We start from the raw sequence: 17574 nt of genomic DNA on the forward strand, positions 1-17574 counted from the left end.
ACTATTGTTAATTACAGGTGGTGAACGATGTGGAAAATGCCATAGATGCATAGTCATGTGCCCACAAAGGATCTAGACTGCCCTATCATCCTTGGTCGTTCTGGCATTTTAAATGGCATTTATTTAAAGTCTCCTAAGTAACATTGCAAATAAATTCCTTAATTAGGCTTAAAGTTGATTATGAAACTGTAGACTTACATTAAATGAATCACTGAATGTTGACTTGAAAGATAAATGACAATTTTATTTTTAAAAATTATTTCAAAATAATTTACAATTTTTTGCACTGAATTTAATTGGAAAGATTTTTCCCCACAGCAGTTTATTTTTAGATTTTACTGATTTTAGACTTTATACAATCTAAACATTAGGTTAAACATACAATATAAACATTTTTGATTTATTAAAAGATAAATGAGATGATGGGATGATTGGTGTGTGCAGCATATACAAGTATGGTATACACAGATGCCAGTTGCGCCCAAGATTTTAACATGTATTCTTGAGGCATGTCAAATGAAAAACGTGCAAATTAAAAGTGCAGAAATTAAGACCAACTTGTCTTTAAAATCCTCAAAGGTACTGACCTAGTCGACACAGTTGACATCTTCAGATAAACAATGAAACACTAACAAGAGGATTCAAGTGGAAACTATGTGAAAAGTGCATTTAAAACAAAGAAAAGGAGCCCGGGTATGTTGTTGCCTCTTTCAAGAAATTGCTGGATGGGATCCTTGAATTAGCTTACCACCAAATGACCCTAGGAAAATTGCCTCGTCTTATTTTTAACCTTTTGTATGTTCTGAATTTAGAGGTTTAATGTTTCAGAGTCTAATGTTTCAGAGTCTAAAGTTGGAAGGTTTGCAATGAAGGGTAATGCATCTAACTTGTCTAATAACCACGTTCTCATTTTTTCCAGTGTTTCAATATAAACAGATGATCTTTGCTTCTGTATGAAGAATAACAGTAGATGTCACAATGGCTGAAAATCAATAAGGCTAATAAGTACTTCGCCAATTTCATGCCTTCATCACAAGTTATAAATTTAATTTTGACAGTTTAAATGATGACAAGTCTTCTAATTAATTTCTCTTGTGGCTGAAATAATTACTATTTTTCTAGTTCATTTCTTCCAAAGATTTGCTTTGGCTTAAGACACTACATGCACAAGTTAAATTCTAAACCTTGTGCATGCAATCTCACAAATATTTTGGGGTTGGGCTACCATTTTCCACCAGCTGTTAAATCAGAAAGTAAGCTTAAAAAATCAGTTTTAACTTCACTCGGTATTATATCCACACAAAATATGTTTAAAAAGTTATGCAGATATGTGCTGATCTCCTCTGTCTTTCTAGATTTTCTACTTTTACAAACTGCTCCCTTAAATTAATATGCATCTCAGAGTCAAAACCTATGGGGCAGAGATTGGTGCTCAGCCAAAAGTGTGGGATTTGATTTGACAATGACAGCTGGTTAAATTAAAGGTGCTATTACTGTAGTATTTTAAACAGATGGGTGTCTTCACGGGTTATAAAGAGAGGAAAAAAGGAGAGCTATCACATTCAGCACTTTAAATGTGCATTTAAATTTATGGTGTTAGAAGAGTTTCCCTCAGTCATTTTCTATTAGGGAAAATTTTTATTTGATTTAAAATTTGAGACAACACAGAAAACGGAACTCCCCAGATTGTTTCAAGCTCTCATTGTTCATTCTTTCTGATAGAAGTAATCCAAACTTGCCTGGTAAATATAAGAACTCATGCATGGTACATGGATGATTTATGGGTGCTATACCTAGTAGTTGAACACAAGCCAGAAATATCCTAACAAAGGAAAAACAAGCAATATTTAACACTCACTTCAAATAATATAGTGTTTTATACAACTTTCAACCCTCATCTCAAAGCCTGAAGTAAGCAACTGTTAAAATGTAATCACAAAAAGTTTTATTTTACTCTGGATTTGAAAGTGACTCCTTATGTGACATACATTATGTTATAATTTCTTTTAAGTCTCTGGTATGGTGCTTGTGTTTCATCCCTATAAATTAATGTTACCATTGCAAAGCATAATATATAGAATGACTATATCCTTAAAATGAAATCTCAATTTTCAAGCTTCTTGAAAAAATGTATAGTGTGACAAACAATCTTGTACATCTTTTAACAGAAACATGTGAGATAAAGAAATGTGTCAAGATCACAGAATCAAATTCATCTGGGGAAATTAGTCCTTGATTTTATTCTGAAACCAAATTTCTGTGCAAAAAATAAACGGATCTTTACTTTTACAAGAAGTGAGAAAAACAGCTATAAGCCTGATACGTCTCTTTTTCAGCCACAATCCTGAAAGAATGTGTAAATATTTGTAACATTTTTCCATTTTAATTTTGTTTCAATGCCAGAGTTTAGAAAATCAATCACACAGTAATATCAAACAGTGTCAAAATGTATGTAGTTTAAAATAAAACAAATTATAAGTAATTTTATTTAGATAAAGAGAGAATAATAAATAAACTTGTTTTGGAAACAGTGGTTGCACCTCAAGGTCAGTTCATTTTCTATCAACTAGTTGAACTTAATGAGGGGAAGCACAGTGATATTAGATATTATGGTAAAATTAGCATTTCTGCCTTGCAGCCCTGGGGCCCTGAGTTTATTTCCTGGAGTGCTACCCTCATGGAGTTTGTATATTCACCCCATGTTTGTGTGGGTTTCCCCTGGGTAGTCCTGTTTCTTCCCACAGTCCAAAGACATACTAGTAGGTTAACTGGCTTCTGTAATATTGGCCCTGGTGTGAGTGTGTGTTTGTGTGTCTGCTTGTGATGGACTGGCATCCCATCCAGGGTGTATCCTGCTTTGCGCCCATTGCTTGCCATGATAGGCTCTGGCTCATCCATGTCCCTGCATTGGAGTGGTTACTGATTTTAGATTTGCCAAATGGCAAGTCAAATTTGGTGGTTGTTAATACCCAATTTAATATGAAGTTAACAATATTCCCACTCATGTGATCATGAAATACATAGCTAGTTAGAACTCCTGCTGCAGACCCTGACTGTAATTTATATTGTACCACACTCTGCTTTTTATTATATTTGTGTTGTTGTACCATCCTAGAGGTATAGTAGGAAAAGGTCAGTCTCTTTGCTTTTTCTCTTACCAAGCAGAGTATGAAGGAATCAGACGCTCCTGTGCTAGCTAAAAAACCACTTTGCTCATACAGCAAATGGATCAGAATCACCTCTTGTTAGAAGGATGTGACAAACTTGTGAATTGTCACAAGAGACGTAGACACAATTGCTGAAATACTCAAATCTCTATTATTCATGTTAGAGGACTGCTTTTGGAGCAGTAGCTTCTCCTAGGCAAACTCTCATAGTGGGACTGCAATCATTCCTCTTTGGCAATCATTTAGCTATCATAGTGGGATTCCAAGAAAGAAATCAGAGGGATGATCCAGTCAGATTCTTGGATAGGACAAAACCTGCAAGGCTTCCAGGTTTGAAGCAGTGTGGTTGGGTGGTGGAGACAAAGTGTTCTTCTCTGTTACATTAATAGATGACTAATTTTGTGAAAGAACAGACAATATGGCCCTGTTCACTGCTGAGAAATTTGTGCCGTCATTTTACCTCTGACTCAGTAACTGAAAAAGAAATGCTTTTCTAGGAGTGAGGACATCACTGAGAGGGCTAGCATTCAGTTCTTTTTATTGTACCCTGCACAAGGGTCTCAGTAATGGCCGTACCATTTTCTTCAGTGCAGGAAGCAGAGGAAGCCATTACATCAGAAGGGCTCCTTCAGAAAACATCTCCTTTTTCAAAGACCCTGATGTTTCCCATTTTATTTTCTTCTTGTAAGTGCACATGGATTTATGACCCAGTGTCAGACACTTTTCTCCTTTTTTCTACTTCTAATTTTGACTGACTTTTGGAAACATGAGAGTAATGTCAGCTCAGACTTTTTCACTGAAGTCACTAAAGTCTCTTAGATCCAAGATTTCACGGTCTATATTTTTGTATTTTGTATAGTGTTGTTTTCATCCAGGCTGACGCCTGACCCCCTTGTACTTGTTCTTTTATGGCTTCGATATGCATTTTGTTCTAATTCTTGCTTGTATGAATGCCACTTACAATGTCCTGGATCTTTAGGATTTTTTTCAGAACAATTTACTGTATTAGCATCACAACTGTACAAATCTCATTCGAACATAAATACTGAATTGGAAAATGTGTTGCTTTTTTGAGATCACAACTAATGTTTTCTGAGGCCACTGCACTGGAAATCAATGTAATTGGAAACAATTTTAGGTTTCCTCTTAAACATCGCATTTAAGCTCTGATATATACTGTAGATCTAGTCAAGATTAGTACTTAAAACACGTGGCAGTCAATGCTGCCCATTGTTAGCTGCCACATACTCCACAGCATCCAATTTTCTCATTTATTTGCGAATTAACACTTCATAAGTCATACAGTTTCCCAATTCTCTTCAATATACCATCTCCATAACAAAATGGAATATGCTTCTACTTAATACCTTGTAGTTCAATGCTTCCTCCTTCTCCCTCTGAGTTTACTAGGATAGAGCGAAGTGTGCTTCACCACAAGTGTGCTACTGTATGCTTAAACTAAAGCAAAGGTGTTTACGTTCAGACAAGACAAAATATGAACATTTTGGTCTAAATGCAAACCCTTATGTCCGCCACAAGCCCAGCACAGTATATCTCCCAGTCAACACCTATTACTAGCTCCTACTGTCAAGCATGGTGGTGGCAGAATTATGTTATAGGGCTGCTTGTCTTCAGCATGAACTGGGAAGCTTGTCAAAACTGAGCAGAAAAACGGATGGAGCACATTAGAGGCTAATCTTAGTGGAGGCAGGGGATGAAAATTCACCTTTCAGCATGAAAATAACCCAAATCTCTATAAAATCCATAAACTATTCCCAAACAACTTCAACTCTTCCCATAAGAATGGACAAAAATTACATCAAGCTGATGTGCAAAGTTGGTAGAAACCTACCCAAAAAGACTTGCAACTGTAATTGCTGTAAAATGAGCTTTGACCAAGTATTGACTATGGTCGTAATATTTACTGTATGCAATCAACAATTTTTTTTCTTTGCGGATTTTACCAACATTTGACTTCTTTCACCTAGCAATGAAGCATTGAAGTTTTAGTGAAAAATATACGCTTCAAAATGTGTACATAGTATACGTCATTTGTACTTTCAGAAAACGTGATATCATTGAAAGGGAGTTAACATTTTTCAAAATCCCTGATAATGATGGGTGTATATGAACCTTTTAAAATTGTCCTTCTACATTAACTGCACATTTTCTGTCTCTATAACTTTGTCTCTTTTTCTATCATTGGGCAGGAAAGGACTTGGGAGAAAACTAACCTGTGGACTGCATCTAGCAAAAAAGGCATATTATAGCTTTTTAAAAAAAATTGGAATAAAGACACTCACATTACAGTTTTATGCCACGCAATAATCATTTTATTTGGTAAACATATCACTTGCTCTTACTGTATGTCTAAGTCACACTCACAATCTAGCATCTTGTAATAAAATTATTACTTCTAATCCAATTTAGACGAGAAACACACCCAGTATACATTTATCTGCAGGCATGTGACCATTTCCATCCTGTCACATTATTGTGAAGAAGGACTATGAAAGAAATGCTGTAAGACTATTATGGAAACATAAAGGTAAGAAAGGCCACAAACAAGAATTCAATAGCCCACCACTTAATTAAAAATACATTTTTTATCATTTAGCTCTGAAACGGTATATGTGAGGTCAAAAATAAAATTCAAAAAGATTACCAATAGTTATGTTGCAATGTTCCTAAAGTCCTTTACAACAAATCAAGAACAACTATTAACCTTTTGATTGACCTTGTAGACAATACAAAGTAGTTGATCTTTGCACAATGTTTTTGATACATAATTTAGTCCCACAGCCAGAATTCTTCCTTTTATTTTCAATAACAACAACTAAGTTCAATACTGTGTGCCAGAAGAGTGCCAGTGAGCCGCAATCTAACCTGGCAGACAATGGGCACAAGGTAGTGAAACAGCTGCAATGGAACCCCCATGCAACAAGGCTTTTACTGGATCAGCAGCAACACTTTAAGCCTGCCCTGTCCTGTGCCCTGGCATCATGGATATCAGCAGTCGAATCGTCCATATAAATTACATCAAAATAGAGCAGGATCAAGAGGTACCAGAAGGAAAGCAGAGACCAGCAAACCTTTTAAGTGCAGTCAGTCCAGATCCCTTTTTGCCACAGTGAGATACACATATTACAGTCATTGACCAGCAACTGTACTAAATGTGAACATGAAATATCCCTATTTGGGGATCATCTGATGGTTAGAATTTCTGGAGGTATGATACAAACATGAGGAAACAAGATTTTGTACAAAGATAAAGTAAAATCTGAAAATACAGTGTTTCCTTGACATGACCTACTGTCGCTTTCCGTTTCGCCTGATCCGAGAAGGTTCCCTTTAAAGTGTGAGTTGTTTCATTAGGGAAAGAGGAAAAATAAAAACCTATAAAATGATTGCCAAGAAATGGAAAAGATCTTTGCTATTATACACTAAGTCTATGATTATGTACTTAAACAGGAAACATTAAAAAGTTTTAATGAACATGCACAATAGTGAAGTTCACTATTAAACGATTAAAAAAACATATACAAGTCAGTTCCTTTAAAATAGTCTTTATAATTTCTGTTCAATCTAAATCTTTTCAGTAGATTTAGAAGACCTTTATGTGAAAAACTGTATTGTAATGTTCACATAAAAGGAAAAGTAACAAAGAACTATGATCAGAAGGCAAAAAGATAATACAAAACAGGATATTTTAGGATATCAAAATACCCATTATGAATACCCAAATTTAAATACCTGTGGTTCAACAAAACAAATGAACAATGATGTAGGCGGTCTAGAGCTCGGGATAATAATGGAGTTACTGAAGGAAATGTCTTACGTAATTAATTTATACGATGTTTACAGAAGTTCGTTTAATAACATGCTACAGACGACAACAATGCCCCTCTGGAACACCTTCGTAACAGGTGAAACTGAAGTATCATACTAGAGAGATTAAGATCTTAAAGTTAAAACCAACAAGCCATCTGTTTCTGACAATATTTATTGTAATTCAGGAAAATGAAACCACTTATACTAAAGCAACTAATAATAATTATGGATTATAATATTTAATAGCTTTGCATACTGTCCATTTATACTCTTTCACAAAGCAGAGCTTACACATCGGGAACTGGAAAATTCCAAAATCGCTGCCGTGACTTTTCAATGAGATTCTGGAACAACAGAATACAGAGTGACCTACCAGGATGTCTGATCAAATGATTTACAATTAATGGGTTAGTACAGATAGAAAGGGGGGTGCAGAACCCTTTTTTGTGCCTACCTGGGTATCTAACTCCCAACTGTACAGGTCCAATACAAAGATTCACATGTCTTAATTATAGGTGTAAATAATAAGGGGGCATAATAATTGCCGTGAAGATAATCTTTTCACTTTCACATAGCTGGAACATGAGAGGGGTCAGCAACACCATGTTGGCAGAACTCCAAAAATGTCAATATTATGTTATACGTGAGAAGTATGGCTTCAAGATGCTTGCACACCACATACCGGGGGTGGATGGGATGCAGACAGCATGAAGGCAATTGTTTAAAGTGTTTCTTATTTCTAGTTAAAATTTAAAAAAACACAAGAAAGGATAGAAATCAGAGGAGCCCAAAATTGCTTGTTGGTCCAAGGATCTCATTCAGCTGTGTCTTGAAAAAAGCCAGGGATCCTTTGACAACATGACTGGGTAGCTAGTTCCAGATTCCCACAATAATTTGTGTAAAACAAAAGTACCTCCTGTTCTCAGTTTTAAATGTACTTCCCCAGTAGTGATTTCCACTTGTATCCTCTGGTTCATGTTTCACTGTTGATACCCTACCATATGCACAGTGTGCTGCATGTTATAAAAACATCTTTCAACGGTTCTTTTACTGCTACCCTATTCACCTTCCCATAAAAAAAAGAAACTGAACAGATTGTTTTTCTTTATATTACTGACCATACAGTATATCATGTTTACAGAAGCAATAATGTTTGCTTAAGCTAATTTAATATTTTTGAGTAAAAAACCTGTTTGCTGCAAATTCAGATCAATAATCTAAAATAACAAGTCTTCCCATTGTACATTTCAATCAATAATCAGTATTTCGTTAGCAAAAGTCCTTTATATTGTCAATCTAAAAGCACTAAGTTGTTTTGTTGTGGAGAATGTGAACGACTAAGTGATTAAATGTTTGTTGAGTTAAAAACTTTTTCCATGTTTCTATAATTATTTAAAGTTATGTCTACAAAAATATCATAATCTTCTTTTTAAAAAGATATTAGGGAGTTAAAACCATTGATACTGCATTTTTATGTTCCAGAGAGCAGAGATACGGATCTGTTTCAGTAGTGTGGGAACAATGTGAAATCACTTTCCAATAGTGGGCAATATTTCAGTCTTTACTGTAAAGGGGATTCTTGCTGTAAATGAAACCATAACTCACTGAACAGTACTTGAATACAATTACTAAAGTCTTTTGTTCCAGCTCCAGACACAACTTGTTCCCAGGGTTTTCACATAAAAACCGTCTAGGGATTCTGGAGAAATAATCTGGCATGCTGCACTGAATTTGCCACTATGTGCATATGGAGAAGAGTAGTGAAGGCATTCTGTGCACAGAAAGCATTGTGTGGCTTTGTAAAGATCCTACAACTGGTTATAAGAACAGGCTATTCAGATCTTGACAGACAACGCTAGAGCAACTACGGGTTTCAAAATCTTTTACTCCTTTACTATTACCAAGTTTTACTGTGCTACCATTCCCGCACCTTTCCAAATCTGTTTAATGATTCTGTATATAGACTATGGATTGCATGAAAATTTCAATCCTCGTATATTACATCACACCCAAAGAAGGCTCCACAGCTGTAACGTTGTGTTTCTTTTCTTCTCTTTTCAGCATGGAATAAACCTTGTTACTAGATTATTATAACTAAAATACATTGTGCATCCTATTTTCAGCATTGAACTGCAAGAACCTTGTAATTAAGGAATATTATTCAGTAATATTCACAGACTGATCAATCAGTCCCTAATTGGAGCTAACACCGTTATTTCTATTGTTAATGCCAACGAACACTAGGACATTAAACTATAAAATGAGGCATGCTAAGTGCTCCACTCCTTTAATGATATGAAATGAAAGTCACAGTTGTAGGAAATACAAAGATAATTTGTCAACTTTAAACAGACACACTGAAGAGCTTTATTTTCAATACGTAATACCTAAAGAAGGGAGTACTACTTTTCATCAGATTTTTTACTTTAGTTGCCCAGAGCAGTTGGTAGAATGGAAGCAACACTATCAAAACTGGATCACAACAGACGAAGTGTGGTTTGACAGTGTATTACGTGTATCACACAGCTACTACCAGAAACATAAAACATCGACCCAGGAAGTGGGGGAAATGGGCCGGCATTCTACTACATCTTTGGAAATGAAAACGCCGCTTACCACTGCCTAGTTTGACCTTGTCCAATGTATGTTCCCTGCTAACAAGCAGGAGGAGCTGCATACTCTCATCTGCTCCAGGTGAGGTGCTGGTGATTGCTCGATGATGTGTTTCACTGAGACCTGACTCGACACAACAGTACCAGATTCAGCTTTACACCAGCGGGACTTCTCCCTACACCAAGACGGAGGGGCGGAGAAGTCTGTTTTTATGTGAACCAGAGGTGGTGTTAGTATACTAAATCTGTCTCGCAGTCCTGCTCACCAGAGATAGAGACTCTTCTATTATTATTACCGGTGTACTTCATGCTGCAGCATGGGTCTTCTTTAGTCGGTCTGGTCACAATGTGATCTTTCTCATTCCTAAATATTGCCAAAAATTGAAATCCACCAAACCATTATTCAAGACTGTGAAACCATGGTCTTCCTCAGCTGTGGCCATGTAAAGTGATTGTTTGGATAATACTGACTGGACTGTTTTTAGGGAGGCATGTTGTGAACTAGATGAATATACTTGTACATTTAGCTCTTTGATTCATTTTTCTGAAAATGAGTGCATTTCGTCTAAGACAGTGATTGTTATTGGTAATAACAATCTGTGACTTAGCAGGGAGTTAGGATGTTACAGTGAAAATAAAATTGGCAGATGAGACAACATTAGTAGATTTACAAATGATGAAACAGTGTATAGACATGAGGTCAGTGCACTGGCCAAGTGTTGTAATGAGTATAATTTACAGCTCAACTCTAGTAAAGACCAAAGAGTTGGTGGTAGACTTTCGTAGAGCCAGTGGTGATCCGCCACCAGTTGTCGTTAATGGCCAGTTGGTAAACAGACTGGACTTCTTCAGGTTTCTTGGCATGACTATCTGCCAATCACTGAAGTGGGAAGTTAATACCAACCTCATCATGAAGAAAGCCGATCAGAGGATATACTCCTTACGACAGTTGAGGGAGTACAGAAGAAATGCAGGAAGAAATGACATACTTCTATAGAACTATGTTTCAGAGACTGGTCACCTTTGGGAGTACTGTTCAGTTCCATCCAGTTCCAACCGTTCTACAGATAATTAGGCACCTCAATATGTTGCATGTGTAAGCGTAATATGTGTTTTTGTTGGTTTTATCTGGGCTACACTAGAGCAAATTTCAATCAACATTGATGGCAATGAAGTATTGGAATGAATTGGACTGAATTTGCTTGGACAAGAACCAGAAGAAGCATTGGGCCTAGCAGACCCAACTGAAGATGCGCACAGTACAACAGTTTCACTTGAATAAATGATCATGTGGAAGGGAGAAAACATATACGATAGACAGACAACAGCAGTGTCATGTAGAGCCTTGAATGGAATAATGATTTTAAAACCAATCCTTAATAAAACAAACTAATCTAAGCTTAGCTTTTGAGCCACGGTGACAACCTAGGAATATTTGCAGATGGAAAAATAAAATCCTGACAGATTTTGTAAAAACATGTTTTTCTGATCCTACAGTTCTGACGTCAATCCAGGATTTAAGTCTTTAACTCATATATCCAGAATGCAATCAGAGAGTCCCGAAACACCAATTTTAGCTTCAAGTTTTGTATGGACATAGAATTTGCATTGAAATGGTAATTCTGGTCCTTGGGTGGTATATGCATGGTGTTTGTACGTTCTCCCTGCGTTTTCATGGGTTTCCTATGGTTGCTCCAGTTTCGTCCCACAGTTCAAAGTCATACTGGTAGGTTTATTGGCTTTTGGGAAAATTGGCTCAGGTGTGAGTGTGTGTTTGTCTGCTCTCATTGCTTGCCAGTTTAGTCACTGTCTCTTCCCATGACCAGATACTGGATACAGTAGTATAGAAAATGGATGGATGGTTATTCTGAACATGTAACTTGAGCATTTAAAAAAGGAAAACAGATACAGAATAGCAGAGAGACCAGGAATGACCTCTCTGGAAGACAAGATGTAACCAATCAACCAACCTTGAATTAAAACAACCAAGAGAAGTGAAATGTTAAAGCTCATTATGTTTTAACATTAAATCACATCACATAATACAGATACTTAACACCGTCATACCAAGTAAAATGTCATCATTTACTTAAAGAAATGCAGTTCTGAGATCTAAAAAAATTAAGTGCATTTGAACCAGCTGTCATGAGGAGATCATTAGCACCTAATGCAAGATAAGTTTTTATGCTGTATAGCTATGAAAAAGCTGGACTGAAAGGGTTCAAAAGGTTTTACAGAGAAATGATCAGTTGCACTTCAACAGCACATTCTGCTATCTTCACAAGAAAAAGAAAGCCAAAAAGTATTCAGGGTATTCAAAACCACACTAGGTTTTGTATGCATTGAAAGAAAATACTATCTTGCAAGATACGGTCTCTTCCCTGTTGTAGAGCTTGGACAGGCATGTCTGTTCAATGAGTCCTCAAGAGAACAAGTTATCCCATGTCATCCCACAAATATATAATGGGGGATCAAATTTGGAGAGTAGGTCACTGATGACACAACTGTTACATTCTCATCTCATATGAGATTTTCCTGAGGATGTGTGTTGTCCTGCTGGAATGTTTTCATAATAGGACGGAAGGGCAGTAAATTAGGTCCTAGGACTTCATTAATGTAATATCGCAGTCAGATGGCCATCAATTACTTCAAGTGGAGCTGTAACTAGGTGCTCCTGACCATCAGACCATCACACCCGGACTTCCACATCAATTAGTCAGTTGTGTACAGGATAGCATATCATTCTGGATATTACTCACATCCACTAGTGTGGTGTATACAAAAAGTTGATTTAAAGCTAAAGAAGACTTGGCTCCATTGCTATTTAGTCCACCTGAGCTGCCTTTACATCATACCGATATCACAACGGGTTGACTCTCTAAACAAGGGAATTCAATAGGTTAATTCACCTTATCATCTCTGCCCAATCACATCTGTTATCAATGAGGTAGTTCCGTGCTCATGGGACAGCCAAAGTCAGTCTAGTGTATTATGGTCAGCCTTAAATGATTAATTACACAAATTTATATGAAAAACATCTCTGTACTTCGTTTTTTCTGAATCTCTGTACTTCGTTTTTCTAAAAAATGATAATGCTTTGATGCTCAGCATAAGGTATTTACTCTAGGAGGAAGATATGGATTGATATATTTTCCAACATGAATGAAATGATCCAGATGTGGCCCTACAGCAGTAGTGTGCTAATTAGTGAATTACAGGTAAATCATCTTCAGCTGAAGCTACAAAGAAAATAAAAACAAGCCACTAATTAAGTTATCTCAATTATGTTTTAATGTATTTTTTAATGTTTTGTTCAAGGAGGAAATCATTTTTATTCACTACATGGTAAAACAATTTGTAACATTTTTATTTCACTTTTGGATACATGTTGAAAATGGTTTATGCTGTGTGACACTTTGATGGGCAGAGACACCATAAATGAGCTGAGAGAGACAGTAATGGACTACAGCTCTGCAACTCCCCTCACCCAGCTGACAGTATGACAGGGGGCGAAGGTCAACCGGGGTGTATTAAACATGTACAGTTCCATAATCTTTTGCTGTCCAAGGGTTACGGTGAGGCCAGAACAGCCAGACAGAGAGCCTGGAAAAAGGTCAGGTTGAAAAGCGAGCTGAAAAGAAGCCTTTGGTCGCCACAAGAGCAGATTGTGTCTGAATGGAAAAGGAAGAAAATCTTATTTGTCAGGGTTAGGAGGCCGGGATCAAGTCTCGGAGCAAAAACCAAGAAGTCCCTGGTAGTGTACTTTAATGTTTAGTTGGCTCCCAAACAAGACCTAGTTTATATGTACCCCACTGCAGTTAAATGAATCCCAACACAAGGGTTTAAAATGCCTACATTGTGTCAGACTGCTTTTTGTATTCTAGAGTACAGAGTCAAAGAGCTCAGTTGTTGTGACCAGCACCATGAGGTTTCATATTTTAAAACACAAGCACTCACAATAAAGCTATATGCCGTAGAATTCCAGTTCCCTCTCCTAAATTGCAGTGATCAAAAAAAGTACTGATAGTGAAAGAAAATGATTCATGAAAATATATAGGATCAAGTTAATTAATATTGGAAATGTATACAAAGAAACTGTACAAAGACAATACAACCTAGTCCACCCACCAACTACAAGAATTTCTGCATCACAACAGCAACATCCTTCCATCAACTTCAATAAATTGTTCATATTTATATTAAATTTATATTAATATTATATATGAACAATTTAAAGAACATATCTTTCATCTATGATCTTTATCTGGATATAAGTCACTCTATCTGGGATTTAAGACTTATGTGTATTATAAACCCTTTGAGACACATATCTCCTTCCATTCCAATCATAATAAAAAAAATTTATTCTCAGTCATTTGCAGCTCCTTGGACTTCTTTTAAGAAGTGACAACACCGAATTTGAAAACCAACTCTGTAAAATTATTTTTATTTTGCATTGATAGGACCCTTATCTAAGACAAAAAAACAGCCCTCACAAACTCAGCCTCATGAGGAAGTCCCACATACAGGACTACATTCTATTTGCTTTCCTCTTTCACCTTAACAACCACGCTCCCAAGCTCTATTCCCAAGTTCATTAAACAATTTTTTTCCTGGACCCACCAAACATTTAATGGCAATGATGATAGCCTCCCTATCCATAGTTCCCTTAACTGTCTACAACCACCATCCATGTCGGGCACTTTTTATAACAACACAAGTTGCTGCATCCCCTGTAAATACACATCAAATGGAAAAAAAATACATACATAGCCCCTCAGTTCATTTAAAGATGTGTCTGAATTTTGAATTTGGTTAAAACACAGAGTACATATAAGATATTAATCTTCAAATTGGGGTGAAGTAATAAGTGGACTTTGACAGGGATCTGTGCTGGGACCACTGTTCTTCCTAATATATCTGAATGCTATATATATCTAGTCATGACATTTGTTTTGTCTCATGCATTGTAAGCACTAGAAACAATGCTAAGATAAATGTCATGGCCTCTTATACACAAGTTATGTCATTTGCATGTCCCTTATATATATAATATAGCAACATTCAAATAATGTGTTCCTGAAACTTTAGTTCCAGAAATCTAGTTTGTTTAAACAAAACATTATCAACACAATTTGGCATAAAAAGTGAAGCCTTAATATGTAATAGTGACAAATTATGTTCAAACAAGACATCCTGGCACCTAACTTTGAAGGAAAAGATTAATACTATTTCTGAAACATTTCAAAGTATAAACATTAAGCAAAAGGTTAAAGGAGTAGAGGTACAAAGAACAGGAGAATAAAGACAGGGGTCTGGATATGTTCAAAAAGCCATCAGGAAGTCCACTATCAATACAGTGTGATTACTACATTTCTACAAACCTGAACTTTTCATAGAGAACATACATTTCAGACTGAGAGTGCATCTTTAAAATTATTTTCTAAGAAACAATAATTTCCTTTAATCCACCAACCAAATTTCCTTTATAAATCCATTGCACAAGTATTTATTCTTGGATATTTTAAAAAGCAGACCTGAGAAAGAATGCCTTATTGAAACAGTGTTTCGATACCAGCCCTACTGAACTCAGTTTGTATTTGGCTTTTAATAACTGTATTGACAACAGTGGCGCTCTGTTTGTGAAGGCAATTATATCAATAATCAATTTTAGACTAAGAAAGGGAAGCTCTATTGCTCTGTTTACTAGGAAAGTGGTCTTTCTAGGAAAGTGGAATCTAGCTCTCATTGTAAATAACACTAATTGTAGTCTTCAACTTGTTAGAATAGCATTAACATTTTTGATTATTATTTATTTGTTAAAGAATAACTTTGTTATTACTTGACAAACAATTGGTACATTATTTGATCACCATAAATGATTTCATAAATGAAAAAAAAATCACATTTGACTTTGTTATTTCTCTTGATAAATGTTAGGAGACTGTAATCATTATAAACTGGCACAGGAAAAATCGACATTAGCCTGATTCTTATCAATGACTGTAATTGTAATTCTAGAAGATTAACAACTGTCCTTTTATGTAACAGTCTGTACAGTAAACATTTACAATTATGTCAGTCAATACTTACTGTGTAATTATACTTGTGCTTCAGGTTCCAACGGCAGATTGGACACTGCCCAGAAGGGTTTGGTGGTTCAGGCTGAGGTTGAGTAGCAACTAACGTTCCTTCTATCTGGAAAACCAAATAATAATACCATTAGATATCAAGCTGCATATTAAATTAGATTTCCATGGTAATATACCCTGAGCTATACATGCATTATAATATCGGAAGTTCATTACAAGATGAATACTGAGGTACATTTTTTTCTTTTAAAAAGAAAAATATTTTGTTAAAAATATCAAGTGTACTGGCATCATGTCTCAGTATGACTGACCCTCAAACACATTTAACACATTTTTAAAGCACTGATTGAAGCTATGCTTAAACCATATTCCACTTAGGTTTTATGACAGAGGGAACAGATTCCTTACTGTGGAATTCCTTACAGTAAGATTACTTACTATGTGCATTCTAGGCTCTACATGAAATTGTGCAATTTAGTCAAATTAAAATTCAGATTAAAATTAAGGATAAAAAACATGTTTGAATACACATGGGAACACAGGAAGAGAAGTGATAGTCTTAAAACTAATAACAGTTTTAAATCAAAACGTATTCAGCCCCCTTGGACTTTTTCACAATTTACTGTGAAATTCTACAGATCCTCCTAAAATAATTATAAATATAAAACAGAATATAAGTCATCGCATAACCTGCTGCACTCTAAACATACAGCCAAAGACACACTGGAGTGGTCTAAAAAGAAATAAAGACAATGCTCTGGAAGGGCCCAGTCAAATCAAGAATCTGCAGCAAGAGCTGACAATTTCTGTTCACTAATATTTCCCATTCAACTTGAGAAAGTCTGAGCAATTCTAAAAAAAGGAATGGGTTAAAACTACAGTGTACAAATGTGCAAAGCTGGAAGAAACTTACTAAAGAGGACTTATGGCTGTCATTTCTGCCAAATGTGTCTATAGCTCTCAAAGGGGGTGAAATACTTATACAATCATATTTTCAACTTTATATTTATAATTAATTTAGGAGGATATGTCGAAATTTGCTTTCACTTTGACATTTAAAGAGTGTTTTCTGTCATCAATCGAAAAAAAAACTCCCAGTTAAATATATTATGATTCTATATTGTAACATGATAAAATGTAAAAAAAGTCCAAGGAGGCAAATATTTTTGATAGCCCCTGTATCTCTATATCAACACTACACAACACTAGACAATTTAAATGAGACAATGCACTTTGAAGGACTTAGGAGCAGAGGACACACCAATTTCTACAGAGATCTTAGTTATAAGCAAACTGAGCTGAAGTAGTTTTTTTAATATTTGACTTTTTAAGACACAAATCAATAGACAGCTAATTTCTGACACATTTCCATATGTTCTTGCCCAATTTGCTGTTTTAACTGTTTAAATACTATTTTTAATAATACTGAAATTTCATTTTTCATCATGAATAAACAAAAAATCTAAAGTTTTACAACTGTCTTTATATTTATTTGATCTTTAGGTTTGTCCGGCAGTAAACAGCTTGTCTAGCTGGGAATAAATTTCAGTTTTAAGGCAAATGTGAAAAAACAGTATTTATTTTTTAAAGGAATTTTGCCATTTACACAGGTGGATGCTTAGAATCCATATTAACAAAAGTAAAATTTTAGAAGATTTTAGTAAATAGAAGGACAGGACTCATAAGCTTGGAATGCTAACTCAGGAAATCCACAAGACTTTCAAGGCAGAATTTCAAGGCAGACTTGGTTTTCTGGATATATTTCAGCTTCATGGAGCTGAGCGTGTCAAAGAATACAACTTACATACCAAAATTAAAGTAGCGCCCACTGTAACAGAGACAAATACCCAATGGTTTTTGAGAAGCACTGCA

The 17574-nt window shown here is 35.7% G+C and overlaps 1 protein-coding gene across 1 annotated transcript in view; it reads right to left on the reverse strand.

Moving 5' to 3' along the window:
* mrps18a (mitochondrial ribosomal protein S18A) overlaps window positions 1–17574 on the reverse strand; it is a 38354-nt gene that overhangs the window by 16086 nt on the left and 4694 nt on the right. Inside the window, exon 3 of the mRNA XM_088939727.1 lies at window positions 15704–15808. Within this exon, the coding sequence (XP_088795853.1) occupies window positions 15704–15808 (105 nt within the window). The remainder of the gene's footprint in view (window positions 1–15703; window positions 15809–17574) is intronic.

The sequence above is a fragment of the Atractosteus spatula genome, chromosome 2, assembly GCF_055471065.1.
Source record: "Atractosteus spatula isolate fAtrSpa1 chromosome 2, fAtrSpa1.hap1, whole genome shotgun sequence".
Taxonomy (NCBI): domain Eukaryota; kingdom Metazoa; phylum Chordata; class Actinopteri; order Semionotiformes; family Lepisosteidae; genus Atractosteus; species Atractosteus spatula.